This window comes from Electrona antarctica, assembly GCF_951216825.1.
Source record: "Electrona antarctica genome assembly, chromosome: 15".
Lineage (NCBI taxonomy): Eukaryota > Metazoa > Chordata > Actinopteri > Myctophiformes > Myctophidae > Electrona > Electrona antarctica.
In genome coordinates, this window is record NC_136796.1 from 5108998 (window position 1) to 5123988 (window position 14991).

Genomic DNA, 14991 nt, shown 5'->3' on the forward strand with positions numbered 1-14991 from the left:
CAGCATGGTTGTTTTTCACCACCTGTGCGCAACCTAACACACACGCACATATTAACTGTATATATGGTGATTTTGGGTGTGCCAGTATAGTACAGTGACAGTACAGTACAGTACAGTAGAGGGTACAGTAGAGGGACCCCCACACGGTAACTCTGTCATTTCTCAACCGTTTCGGACGTGGGGCGGCTTGCCGGAATCGGGCCGGCACCCTGGGTGCGTTCCTGTGGGTCTGGAACCCCCCCCGCCCCCGGGGACCCCCACATGGAGTTGCACCACTTACTTCACACGGGTGTGGTTTTTTTTTTACCACCACCAGTGGTGGAAAAAGTAGGCCTACTCAAATGTAGTTAAAGTACCATTGCCAAAATACTGCAATGCAGAAATATAGGCCTACTCTGTTATGAGTGAAAGACTGGAATTCAAAATGTAGGCTACTTGACTAAATAAAAGTACAAAAGTATTGGCTTCAAAATGTACTTGATTGTAGTACTAAAAGTATGCTGTTATGCAGAATGTGTCCCATTTAAAGTTTTCAAATGTATAAGATTCGTTTGAAAATGGATCTACATACAAGCATGGTGAGCTTGTAGATCGGCTATTTTCAAATGGCTGAAATGTAAACTTATAGTTTTTGTATTGACTTGTGCTTTTGTTTGAAATGTATACCCATTCTGCATACCGTGAAATAAAAACTTCAATCAATCACACGGTGTCTGAAGTGGGTAATGCATGTTTTACAAGTGCTACAATGTAAAAAGAAAAAGCTCTGTTGCAAGTAAAAGTCATGGTATTCAAAACGTATACACTTAAAGTAAAAAATGCAAAGCTATTCAAAGTATGGAAAGTATGCAAAGGTCAAAGTATAGGCTACTTTAAAGTAGGCATTTTGAGCTGTGTTAGCTAAGCTGTTGTGCCACAGAGTGTCTTAATTCGTTTCCCAGGCTAATTACCAAAAAGCGGCACAAATCAGCTGACATCACCCTACGATACCTTAATGTATACTTCTGTAGAATGGTGGTTTAGTTTGCCAAAAACAAGTATTTTGGTCTAAATGGTCTCGTACTCCTTTTTCGTTTTTGTGTAGGACGTGGTTGTACTGTTAAAGGGGCATTCCACTCATTTTCAACATTTTACTATGTCATTAATATACCTTAGAATTGTTGTGTGGAAATAATAACAAAGTCCCCCCCCATTCTGTGTTTCCTAGAACTAGAGGTCTGAAAAAAATCATTAACATGGTGATTTCTTTCATAATTACAGTTCTAGGAAACACAGAATGGGGGGGCTTTTTTATTATTTCCACACAACAGCTCTAAGGTATATTAATGACATAGTAAAATGTTGAAAATGAGTGGAATGCCCCTTTAAGTAACTTGAAAAATAACCATACAAACGGCATGAAGAAGTGTGATAATATTGTGTATTGTGATACTGCTTGGAAAAAAACGATTGTGATATTATACTTTTCCATATCGCCCACCCGTAGCACACGGACAGCCCGAGGCCGCCGCACAGCGAAGAGGGCGAGAGGTGGAGGGGGAGGTGGCGAGGGAGGAGCGACTCAAGAGGCCGGTGTACGAGAAGCCCCCGTTGGACCTGAGCGCCCTCGGGGAGCTGGGGGCGGCCGTCAAGCTCAGCCTCAACGCGGAGGAGAGGAGGAAGGAGGAGGATGGCATCAAGAGGCACCAGATCAACACCTACGTGTCCGAGAGGATCTCACTGCACCGCACGCTGCCCGAGAGATGGAACCCGCTGTGAGTGGAATTGGAACTCATTCCCTGCCAGGGTCGTTTTTCCACATCTTTATTTTTTATTATGGTTTGCCTAGAGGGGCCAGGGACATCTTTCACATCTTTGGGGGCGGGGGGTTATTGATTCAAAATGGTCACTCTCTCTAATATCTACAGAGTAGTATGCTTCCCTGTCGTTAAGCAACGCTCGCTTCCTCTGCGGTCCGTCAATGAAATGATTCCCCGCCGTCCGCCATCACGACGTGCCGCGAGCTTGTAGATCGCCCATATTCACTACTACTTAAAGATTTGTTTTCTAATTTATGGAATTTCTTTGAACTTTCTTTTATTTCTTCATGAAATGTCGGGGGAAAAAATAATTGAATTTATTTTTAATTACCTTTTTGGGACTGTTTTTTGAAAATGTTTTGAAATAATAATGATAATAATTAAAAACAATGTGAGAAAGGAAAAATAAAGTGTCTGCGAATCCCGACCCACTGTTTGGGAAACAGTGGTCTATGGCACTGCATGGCGGGAAATGATGCGTGGTGCTGATGCCCATACTGACACCCATATGACACATAGTGACGGGCCCTTGGCACAAAAACCCCGGAATCTCACATGAGTTGGGGGGTGAGATCATAGTTGGGTGTGTCTTACTTTTAGGTTAGGCCTGCAGTGGCAAGCTTAACCACTTGATCCCCGAAGTATCCCTGAGTGTTCTGGGGGGAAATATCAGCCAAAAAGTTACCGATCTACAAGCTCACAGTCACAACTGCACATCACGTTGCAATTGGGTCCTTTTAAGATTGTTAATGATTCCCTCTTAATGGTCCGATTCCTTGACCAGTTCTCTTTAACGATTTGTATAGTGGGATTACAAAATACAAATGGACCTTTTTACAGGTCTGTAACTCTGAGTGTGTACGAAATGGAATCCGTTTGGTTCCATCTCTACACTCTTAAGAGTTATGGTTGTCCTTGCAATTAAAAGATCTTTGAGAACCTCTGCTATTGTAATTATATAGCAGAGGCAAAGTCCACATAGCAACTCTGACAGTGTGATCAAACCGCCTCCCCAAACTGTTTCAAGTGATGTAACCGATATCTGTTTCCTCAATTCCTTTCTTGGCCGCTTCAGGACTTCCTTGTACTCACGCCCCAAAACAAACCTGTTCATGCTATTGGCATTACTTGTACTACTGCTTATTTCTGACCTTTACACAAGGTATTGTACTGTATTTTCCATGTATTTGTCTAAAATGAGTTGAGGGCTAGGGATGAGGGTGGGAGAGGATGAGCACGCTATCTGTATCTGGTTCCATGTACAGTTTCAACTCTGACCCATTTCACTAAGACTAGACAAGTAGAGGGTTTCATTGGTTAATAGATCTAGGACAGGTCTACATTTGCTTGATACCCTTGATAAAGATCCAGTAGGGCAGGGGTCCTCAACTAGAAATGCTGAATAAGGTCCGGTCCCATGAGCGCGACCCGGGCCACGCAGCGGCCAGCGGAGAGCGGGGCTCTATATTTTTTTAGTACAGTCACACCAAGGCAAGCTTATGCAAATCGGTTCCCCTCCCAAACAACCAATACCGGGGTGCAGAGTATGGAAATAAAATGTTTCACAAATATTCCCCTCCAAAAATTCACAGCAAATGAGAGGTATTGTGTTGAGGCACAAAGAACACTTTTATTTTGTCAAGTTTTTTTTTTTTTTTTTTTTTTGCCCAGGGTCCACAGAGAGGTGGTCCGCGGTCCGGTCGTGGACCGTGGTCCGCCTATTGAGGACCCCTGCAGTAGGGAATAGATGTTATTACATCTTATTTCTCCCTAGACGGGTGACAAAGGAAACACCTGAATAACTGAAGTGGACACACAATGAATTTGACCTAGATTTCTGATCAACATTTGGGCGCGGCCGGCCGGGCCATAGCTGAACGGGTTTTATTGAGCCCACATGAGAAGCATGTCCACTGTTCGATTCTCGGCCCTTTGTCACCCGTCTAGGGAAATATAAAATAAATAATACAATCTATTCCCTACTGGATCTTTATGAAGGGTAGCATTCTGGGAGAGACTGAAGCAAATGTAGACCTAGATTTATTTATTTTAGACGGACTGTATAAACAGCAACAGAGTACAGTCAAACACTCCAAAAGGGATAGCACCAACAAAAAAACGTCCTTGCGGTCTTGTTTCCATTTAGGCCCTTGCAATCAATTCATAGACATGACATGAACAATAACGACAACAAAATTAAACCCTCTACTAGTCTAGTACGAGTTGAAACTGTACTTTGAACTGTTTCTTCCATCTACCAGTACATCAAATATCTTTGCCAAAAGGTTGCCACTCTACAAGCTCAAGCGATGCTCACAACACATTGCAACTAGGTTGGGGAGCAGGTGCTCAAGTGAAAAAAAGGGCACCTTGTGCAGCACGTGGAACCGGCCGGTTGAGTGAGATTTATAGAATTTGGGGCATATATAATATATTAGAAGCTTTTTTTTTTTTTTTTTTTTAAGATTTTTTTTTTGCGGCTTACGCCTTTTATTGGTTTTTGAAGGGACAGACAGTAGGCTGACAGGAAACGGGAGAGAGATGGGGGAAGACATGCAGTAAAGGCCGTGTCGGGCTCGGGAGTCGAACCCGCGGCACACTGCGACTGGATTACCAGTCGGGTGCCCAGACGGTTACGCCACCGCCTGGGCCAGAAGCTTTTTTTTTAATCAAGAATTCATCAATGTCACCATGGTCCACATACTGTACACGTACGTGTATTTTATTTTTTCAAAAGGGCACATTGCTGTCCAGAGGGCCAAGGGCAGGTGCTCTAGCACCATCTAGTGTCTATCTGTGCACGCCACTGTTGGGGAGGAACCGGACATCAAGGAACCCCTGAGGGTCCCTGAGTGACATTTTTAACCCATTTAGACCTGAGGACGATTCTACAAATGCCTTCTAAATACTGCCTGTTTTCTGAAAAATGTTTCTGTCAGTGGTTCTCAAACTAGAATTAGTCCCAGAATTATCTGTATTTGGCCACCGACCCCCATCTCAAAATATGTTGTTCCAGGGACCCCCCCAGAAGCAAAGATTTGAGTTAAAAACATTCACTCAGAAATAATATATATTCAAAGATTTACGCCACATTTGCAAGATTTTTCAAAAATAGCAGACCTACAAGCACTACGAGCTTGTAGATCTGCTATTTTTCAATAGCTAAATTATAACAATGTTTAAAACACCAAAAGGGGTTCCCGCCCAAAATGGGTTAACACACTGGTATCGGATCGGTACTCGAGTTCTGGGTATCGGTAAGGAACAAAATGGCACCGGTGGTACATTCTCTACTGTGTCCATTGCTAACACTCGCCCCATCCTTATGCCTGGTCCAGATGCAGGGAGCTGCAGTACGACTACAGTTCGCTGCCCACCACCTCGGTGGTCATCGCCTTCTACAACGAGGCCTGGTCCACCCTGCTCAGGACGGTCCACAGCGTGCTGGAGACGTCGCCCGATGTCCTGCTCAAAGAGGTGGTGCTGGTGGACGACTACAGTGACAGAGGTATGGGATGGACAGAACCATAGAAGCAGAGGCGTATCTACAATAAGGCGAGGGCAGGCGTCCGCCTGTGCCTGGCCAAAATCCATACAATGAGACAAAAACCAGACCTGAGAACTATTAATGGACAGCTGATTGGCCGTTGTGGTAGAGCGCGACCCTCAATCACCCATTAGAATGTAAATGCATGCCTTTCAGCCTTTGTATCCTACTCGTCTGGCAGGTTTATCTCTTTGAAAACCTTTAGTGCTATGATTGTGCGCGGGGAGACGACAATTAACACATATCTTGCCTGCCCAAAACGTAATTCCTGGATACGCCACTGCATAGAAGTCGGTCGTTTTCAACGCTTTTCACATCAAGGTCCATACTTTATTTGGCTTTTATTCACTATTTTAAAGGGACATTTCACCGCTGGCAGTCACTCAATGTTAATTGCAGAGCCGATTGGTCCTATACGCAGACTACGCAGGCTGTGTAGCGCCCCCGATTCCCAAAAAGGCCCCCGCCCGCCCTGCGCAAAGTCGGCAAAGAGCGTGATACGTGCACAAAGAACGGTGCGCACAGGGTGGGCGGGTTACGCGGGGGCCTTTTACGTTCTTTGCGCAGTGAGTGTACGATGCTCAGAAGGGTGAAATCTTCCGTCAACAGCGTACCTAGTGATCAGACATGTCTACGCCGTAGTAGATATTTCCACCACGCGGAAACGTGTGTGTATATATATATATATGTGAGTGCAGATGTGAGTGTAGAGGCAGATGTGAGTGTAGAGGCATCCACGGCCACTGCATCAGATCCAAGCAGACCAGTTGTCGCTCCACCAACTGACCCAGCAGATTGGCCCCCAGTCTTAACAGATCTGGTCCATTCAATCCAGGACCAGATCTTTCTTACCCCAGAGACCAAAAAGAGCTTTCCATACATGCTTATTACAGAGACGGCTGGCAAATGGGGAACAGGTGACCAGGAGTTGGCTTTCATACTCCACTAAAAAAAATGCTGTGTATTGTTTTTGCTGTAAGCTCTTTTCTACAAAAGACTACAACATAATAAAGCAGGGCGTGAATGACTGGTCAAATATCAATGCTGTTCTGCAAAGCCATGACGGTAGTTCTGAACACACAAGTAATATGATTAAGTGGAGAGAACTTGATCTACGCCTACGTCGCGGACAGACACTTGACCATATTTTCCGATGACACTTTTGGCGGCTGAAAGAACGAGATGGTGAGATGTCCTTACGTCTTACACGGTTCATAAGTATCACCCAGTCTCTGGCTGAAAGAAACCTAGCATTCAGGGGTTCATCAGAACAACTCTTCCAACCAGATCATGGAAACTTCCTGAAAGAGGTTGAGTTACTGTCCCGTGGGCGTGAGGGCCCCCCCTGCCTGGCTACAATCCTGCTTAGGGCCTCTTGGAGGCCAGAATCGGCACTGGTTAATTGTATTTGTAGTAGATAACACTAGCACAATTTGAAATTTGCACACTATGGCCAGACAAATAATGAAGTCTGTGTTTTTGACTGGGGGTTGACTGGATTACTACAATGGCCATAATGCTTTGGTGTACTGCCCCAGAGGGGGGGGAGGGCTGTCTTACTGAGACAACATGTAGTCCAGGAAGGAAGGGAGATCAATGCCTGTGACCTCACAGGCATTTTGAAATACTAAAATATCTAAAACCACATATTACACAAACAAAAAAACTCAGGAAATTGTTCTAAATCTTCTAAACGTCATAAGTGTTTTTGCAAAGGGGTGAAGTTGCCCATTTTAACCTATTGTTCGTGAGTGTATATATTTTTTTTATTTTTGAGTTGATCTTCACATACAGTCTACCGATTTAGTTTATTAACTACACCCATTTGGTTCTGACCTATTGAAGGGTTCCAAAGCCATGCCCATGTAACTTGAGATAACGTATTTGCCTTTTATTACTATTTGAAAAACATAGATGTGTGTACTCTGTCAACAGGTTTTAAGCAATTTGTCATCAGCTCTCTATCAGACTGCAAAGTAATTAAAAAGTACTTAAGGTAGTTGCCAGTCACAGGAAGGAATGTGCTCACTGCCTCTACGCCGGTAGCATTTAAGTTGGGGCATCACTCTCTCCTTTTTTTTCCTATTTGTGTGTGTGTGTGTGTGTGTGTGTGTGTGTGTGTGTGTGTGTGTGTGTGTGTGTGTGTGTGTGTGTGTGTGTGTGTGTGTGTGTGTGTGTGTGTGTGTGTGTGTGTGTGTGTGTGTGTGTGTGTGTGTGTGTGTGTGTGTGTGTGTGTGTGTGTGTGTGTGTGTGTGTGTGTGTGTCATAAAAACAGACGAGCTGCGTCTGCTGCATTTTTCAGAGACAGTTTCAATGGGCATGGCAGCCATATTGACAGGGTAAACACAGGTGTTGCTAACGATACCACCTGTAATTAAGGCTCCATTCCATTCGGAGTATAGCGGCAGTCTTTTTCTCTCCACTGTGAGCGCACGTGCAGAACAATATAAACACTCACACGCTGGTTGACCTGAATGGAATGCAGACGTAATTACTTCCAAAGTAAGCATGCAACATTGATGCACCAGCACCGGTTACTGCATTCCCATAGTTTACTTTGCTATAGATCAGGGCAACTGTTTGACATGCCCATGTTTTTATGTTTTAGTCAGTGTTTAATTATGACACCATATCAAATCAAAATAAAATGTTTTTTATTGACTGTTTTTCAATATTTTTCACACTTACTAGGGGACAGTGTTGCGTGTGTTGCATGGCACGCGTGCCTAAGGTTGCCTACTCCTACTTTTTCAGTAACGGGGATCTCCTCCATCTCTCTCTTTAGTTAACAGACAAATACACTTTCAGGTCAGACATTTTTGTGCAAATTTCAAATTGTGCTAGTGTTATCTACTACAAATACAATTAACCAGTGCCGATTCTGGCCTCCAAGAGGCCCTAAGCAGGATTGTAGCCAGGGGGCCCCCTCACGCCCGCGGGACAGTAACTTAACCTCTTTCAGGAAGTTTCCATGATCTGGTTGGAAGAGTTGTTCTGATGAACCCCTGAATGCTAGGTTCCTTTCAGCCAGAGACTGGGTGATACTTATGAACCGTGTAAGGACATCTCACCATCTCGTTCTTTCAGCCGCCAAAAGTGTCATCGGAATATGGTCAAGTGTCTGTCCACGACGTAGTCTGCTGAGATGTAGTGGAGTAAAAGTACAATGAACACAGGCTGCTGAGATGTAGTGGAGTAAAAGTACAATGAACACAGGCTGCTGAGATGTAGTGGAGTAAAAGTACAATGAACACAGGCTGCTGAGATGTAGAGTAAAAGTACAATGAACACAGGCTGCTGAGATGTAGAGTAAAAGTACAATGAACACAGGCTGCTGAGATGTAGAGTAAAAGTACAATGAACACAGGCTGCTGAGATGTAGTGGAGTAAAAGTACAATGAACACAGGCTGCTGAGATGTAGAGTAAAATTACAATGAACATAGGCTGCTGAGATGTAGAGTAAAAGTACAATGAACACAGGCTGCTGAGATGTGGAGTAAAAGTACAATGAACACAGGCTGCTGAGATGTAGAGTAAAAGTACAATGAACACAGGCTGCTGAGATGTAGAGTAAAAGTACAATGAACACAGGCTGCTGAGATGTAGAGTAAAAGTACAATGAACACAGGCTGCTGAGATGTAGAGTAAAAGTACAATGAACATAGGCTGCTGAGGTGTAGAGTAAAAGTACAATGAACACAGGCTGCTGAGATGTAGAGTAAAAGTACAATGAACATAGGCTGCTGAGGTGTAGAGTAAAAGTACAATGAACACAGGCTGCTGAGGTGTAGAGTAAAAGTACAATGAACATAGGCTGCTGAGATGTGGAGTAAAAGTACAATGAACACAGGCTGCTGAGATGTAGAGTAAAAAGTACAATGAACACAGGCTGCTGAGATGTAGAGTAAAAGTACAATGAACACAGGCTGCTGAGATGTAGAGTAAAAGTACAATGAACATAGGCTGCTGAGATGTAGTGGAGTAAAAGTACAATGAACACAGGCTGCTGAGATGTGGAGTAAAAGTACAATGAACACAGGCTGCTGAGATGTGGAGTAAAAGTACAATGAACACAGGCTGCTGAGATGTAGAGTAAAAGTACAATGAACACAGGCTGCTGAGATGTAGAGTAAAAGTACAATGAACATAGGCTGCTGAGATGTAGTGGAGTAAAAGTACAATGAACACAGGCTGCTGAGATGTAGAGTAAAAGTACAATGAACACAGGCTGCTGAGATGTAGAGTAAAAGTACAATGAACATAGGCTGCTGAGATGTAGAGTAAAAGTACAATGAACACAGGCTGCTGAGATGTAGTGGAGTAAAAGTACAATGAACACAGGCTGCTGAGATGTAGAGTAAAAGTACAATGAACACAGGCTGCTGAGATGTAGTGGAGTAAAAGTACAATGAACACAGGCTGCTGAGATGTAGAGTAAAAGTACAATGAACACAGGCTGCTGAGATGTAGAGTAAAAGTACAATGAACATAGGCTGCTGAGATGTAGAGTAAAAGTACAATGAACACAGGCTGCTGAGATGTAGAGTAAAAGTACAATGAACACAGGCTGCTGAGATGTAGAGTAAAAGTACAATGAACACAGGCTGCTGAGATGTAGAGTAAAAGTACAATGAACACAGGCTGCTGAGATGTAGTAGAGTAAAAGTACAATGAACACAGGCTGCTGAGATGTAGAGTAAAAGTACAATGAACACAGGCTGCTGAGATGTAGAGTAAAAGTACAATGAACACAGGCTGCTGAGATGTAGAGTAAAAGTACAATGAACACAGGCTGCTGAGATGTAGAGTAAAAGTACAAAGTATTGGTAAATGGAGAACCTGAGAACATGCACTTACTTACTTACTTGCTTCACTCTAAACCACTGGCTAAAAAAATAAATACTTTAATGAAGGTTTCTCTACTAAAATAAAATGAGGAACCATCTAACGAGGCCTTAACCTTAAATCCCTTTTTAATATAGGCAAAATTGTCACATTTGTAATTATATTAGAGAAATAGCAACGATGTGATTTAAGATTCCGTGAGGATGTGTGCAGACTCTCTCTCTCTCATTCATGACAAAGTTAAACTCATTATGTAATTGCATTTTCCTAACTAGTCTAGGACCTAGCTAAGATATGTATGCGCTTCATTTAGGAGAGAATATCGCAACTGTTCTTGACTAATATGACCGCCGCGAACAACGTGGGAACTGTGAACAATTCTCTATCCGGGTCGAAATACCCGAAAATGACCACGCCCTTTTTAAAATGACCGCTAGTTCAAACATGGCTCTATCTTCTAAACCGTTGGCGCTACAGATTTTCTGAGGTGCTCAAAATGTTCAGAATACTCATGTTTGTTGAATCCGTGCCCGAGCCAGCAATCCTCCGGGTCATCATAGTGGCCAAATCCAATATGGCCGCCAGTCCGCCACCTGAAAAAGGTTTTGTCTAGAACTTTTGAACCAGATGAGCTATGAATGCAAACTTTGTGTCTAAATCATGTTTTTTGACAATTAGAAACATTTTGGAATGGTTATCTTTATGACTGGGTGTGTCTGAACCTCTATTTAGCTTATTACGAATACTGTATGGCCTATGTAAAAATGTTATGTAACCAGATTTGAGTGTAGAGTTGTTGGAATAAGTTAAGATCAAACTGGAGGAAAGAAACAACCTCTATACAGATGCAATGTTATTGAAACAATAGAATAATGGCATAATAAGAGAATAATAATAATAATTTATGCTGGGCAGGTCTATCAAATTTGAACAGTGTGTTTAAATTAGAAACGCACACGCGCGCGCACACACACACACACACACACACACACACACACACACACACACACACACACACACACACACACACACACACACAATGTGCTCTGCCCTTTTGATTTCACAGGGAGAAGACTATTTTTTTTGTCCTGATCATCAACTTCTATCCAGCTTTGCAGAACTTTCTTTGTGTTCAATAGGCCTACATGACTGTTGCAGCCTCAAGGAGGATGGTGCTAGCTTTACTGGCATCTATAAGACTGGTCCAGTAAGGTTCCCAAATCTTACTCATGGAGTTAGTGACCAGCCCAATGTACTGAAATTTGGGATGTGGTGGCCTTTTGACAAGTTCAATCAATGTAGCCTGGGTAGGTGGAAGGTTCTAAAGGGACTTGCTTTGCTACCATTTGTTTGACAAACATCAGCCTTCCCTGACTATGTAAAAACCCACTGAGCCATAGACGTGCGTCTAAAAATGCGATAAACGGCTAAAAATGAAAGTTTTTTTAGACGTCTATTCTTAGATTAGACGTTGATTAGCGGTTGATTAGACGTCTATATATAGGTCTATTCTTAGATTAGACGTTGATTAGTGGTTGTTTAAACATCTATATATAGACGTCTATATATAGACGTCTATTCAACCGCTAATCAACGTCTAATCTAAGAATAGACGTCTAAAAAAATGTTAGACGTTTTTTATCACATTTTTAGACGGCCCTTTAGACGAATATTAGATGTCTATTAGACCAAAAAATGCTCAGTGGGAAGGAGCCTGAAAAGATCAACTCCGATTTCCATGTCCAAAGATTGGCGTATGGTCTTCGTCATATATATACAGCAAGAGCTGTAGCCATAACAGAGTAGATGAAGCCATACATTGTTTTTTTCTCAAATGGTACCAAGTCAATGGTACCAAGTCCTTCTAGGACAGAGGTGCCCACACTTTTTGTACCTGAGGCGGCTTTAGAATAGCGCCACTGGTATTACATAATAAGACAAACACACTTTCCTACATAGTCTGGCCAATCTTTGGACATGGAAATCAGAGTTGATCTTTTCAGGCTCCAAGGTGAGAGTGACCAGGGTTTCTGTGAGATTCCTGCACTCCTTTTCCCATAGTCAGGGAAGGCAAATGTTGGTCAAACAATGGCAGCAAGAACCTTCCTCCTACCCAGGCTACATTGATTGAGCTTGTCTAAAGGCCACTTGCCGCCACTACATCCCAAATTTACATTGGGCTGGTCACTGACTCCAAGACTTGGATACCTTACTGGACTCATCTTGTAGATGCCACATCATGCCAGTAAAGCTTGCACCATCCTCCTCCACTGAGGATGCAACAGTCATGTAGGCCTATTGGACACAAAGACAGTTCTGCAAAGCTGGAATCCGTTACATCTCGATATATAGAATTGTATGATCAGGACCAAAAAAAGTCTTCTCACTGAGGAATCAAAAGGACGGATCACAAGTTCACAACGTGTGTGTGTGTGTGTGTGTGTGTGTGTGTGTGTGTGTGTGTGTGTGTGTGTGTGTGTGTGTGTGTGTGTGTGTGTGTGTGTGTGTGTGTGTGTGTGTGTGTGTGTGTGTGTGTGTGTGTGTGTGTGTGTGTGTGTGTGTGTGTGTGTGTGTGTGTGTGTTGCTCAACATAATTTATTATGCTATTATTATTATTATTCTCTTATTATGCCATTATTCTATTGTTTCAATAACATTGCATCTGTATAGAGGTTGTTTCTTTCCTCCAGTTTGATCTTAAAGATGGAGTGCCACTATTTTTGTATTTTTCCAGTTTTTCATGTGTCTATGAGGTGACAGTACTTCATTAGACACCCTGGAGTCGTTTTTATGTGCAATGAAGTATTAACTTTGTATTTAGGGTTTATTCCTGGAGGCTGAACCGGTGAACCCTTGACAGTCATGAAATAAACAGTAATATAGTGACATCACACTATCAGCCCCTCCCCTAACCCCTCCCCTTTATCATACAACTACAGCTGTGGGTGCAGCTTCAGTTCAGGTGGATCACCACCCATCACCACCCACCAGGCAAACCAGGCATACTTAATGAACTGGTGGGCGTGTCCACAAAAAAACATGATTTGTTTTGGGGTGAAAAAAATCGTGGCACTCCATCTTTAGCTTATTCCAACAACTCTACACTCATCAGAGTGCTCTAGATGGATTTTATGATAAATATGAGAATTCCAATGTGTTTCTATGCTCAAAAAGCACAAAATAGACGTTAAGTAACGGTAAGTAAAACTAATTGTCAGATAGTCGCCATCTTTGAAATATGCAAAATAGATGTTCAGCAACACCCAGTTATAAAGATAACCATTCCAACATGTTTCTAATTGTCAAAAAACATGATTTGAACACAATGTTTGCATTCATAGCTCATCAGGTTCAAAAGTTCTAGACAAAACCTTTTCAGGTGGCGGACTGGCGGCCATATTGGATTTGGCCACTATGATGACCCGGAGGGTTGCTGGCTCGGGCACAGATTCAACAAACATGAGTATTTTGAACATTTTGAGCACCTCAGAATATCTGTAGCTCCAACAGTTTAGAAGATAGAGCCATGTTTGAACTAGCGGTCATTTTAAAAAGGGCGTGGTCATTTTCGGGTATTTCGACCCGGATAGAGAATTGTTCACAGTTCCCACGTTGTTCGCGGCGGTCATATTAGTCAAGAACAGTTGCGATATTCTCTCCTAAATGAAGTGCATACATATCTTAGCTAGGTCCTCTACTAAACCCATTCAATCCGGGAAAGCATCTAGTGTCAATTTCGGTTTGTGGGTCCGGGGACCCCCAGCAAGACGTAGTTAATAGCGTCACAATCATTTTAACCACTTTAACCATTATTTTATACTTTGGCTATTCAAAAAAATGGCAGATCACTTCATGCCACGCTATATGACCTTGTAGAAAGAAAATAATCTTAAATGTGTTGCATATTTTTAAACTGAAAAGGAAAGGGAAAACGGCGCCCTTTTTTCCTTTGAATGTATTGACGGAGTCAACCGTCTGTCTCCAGAGACTAGGATTTAGTAAACATCTGGAGAAGCAACATCAGGTCTTTGTGGTTTAAACGCTGTAAAGTACTGTCGTCCCAAGAATGTAATGAACTAACTACAGCAGGGAGACAATGGTGGCAAAACGAATGAGTCTCCTACTCCTACTTTTTTTAATTAAAACGCACCAAGTATAGCTAAATAATTATAGATAAGACCTCGACGAATTATGTGTTTTAAAATCCCTTCACCTCGTCGGCAACAATTTCCATGCATATTTTGTTCCTCTCTCTCATTTAGTGAACGTCACCATGACACTTGAGTCTAATGAGTAGACCTTCATCACTGACTGTCCTGCTGTTACCTTTGTCCCCAAAATGTTCCCGGGCTAAAATTATAATGGGCCATATTCGCACGGCGGCCATGTTGGCATTTGGCACCCTACTGACCATGTACAAGCAAACAGTGAAATACATGCACAAGCAACCATAGATATTATAAGAAATAGATGCCACACTGGCCGTTGCAGTTCATTGGAGCGACGTGTATCCCAATGAAGGCGGAAGTGCAGTGCTGAAGGCTTTTTTTTTTTTTTTTAACAAATCTTTGTCATGACAATATACATTACAAAACAAGACAAACAAACAAACACAAACAACAAAGTTATTAACAATACAACATCAGACCCAGGGGGGATTAGATTACTAACAGAAAACATTAAAGAGTGAACACAAAGCAACAGTTCTCCGCAACTTTCTTATTTAGAAGTGCTGAAGGCATTTGCTGAAGGCGACTGCGTCGCTGCCCAAGTGACGTCACTCATGCGACTCCTCCATG

At 42.6% G+C, this 14991-nt stretch overlaps 1 protein-coding gene across 2 annotated transcripts in view; it reads left to right on the forward strand.

Annotated features, from left to right (window-relative positions):
- galnt12 (UDP-N-acetyl-alpha-D-galactosamine:polypeptide N-acetylgalactosaminyltransferase 12) overlaps nucleotides 1-14991 on the forward strand; it is a 56624-nt gene that overhangs the window by 2050 nt on the left and 39583 nt on the right. For both annotated transcript variants that reach the window (XM_079523416.1, XM_079523415.1), the window contains exons 2-3: nucleotides 1487-1754; nucleotides 5138-5307. In XM_079523416.1, coding sequence (XP_079379542.1) covers nucleotides 1487-1754; nucleotides 5138-5307 — 438 coding nt within the window. The remainder of the gene's footprint in view (nucleotides 1-1486; nucleotides 1755-5137; nucleotides 5308-14991) is intronic.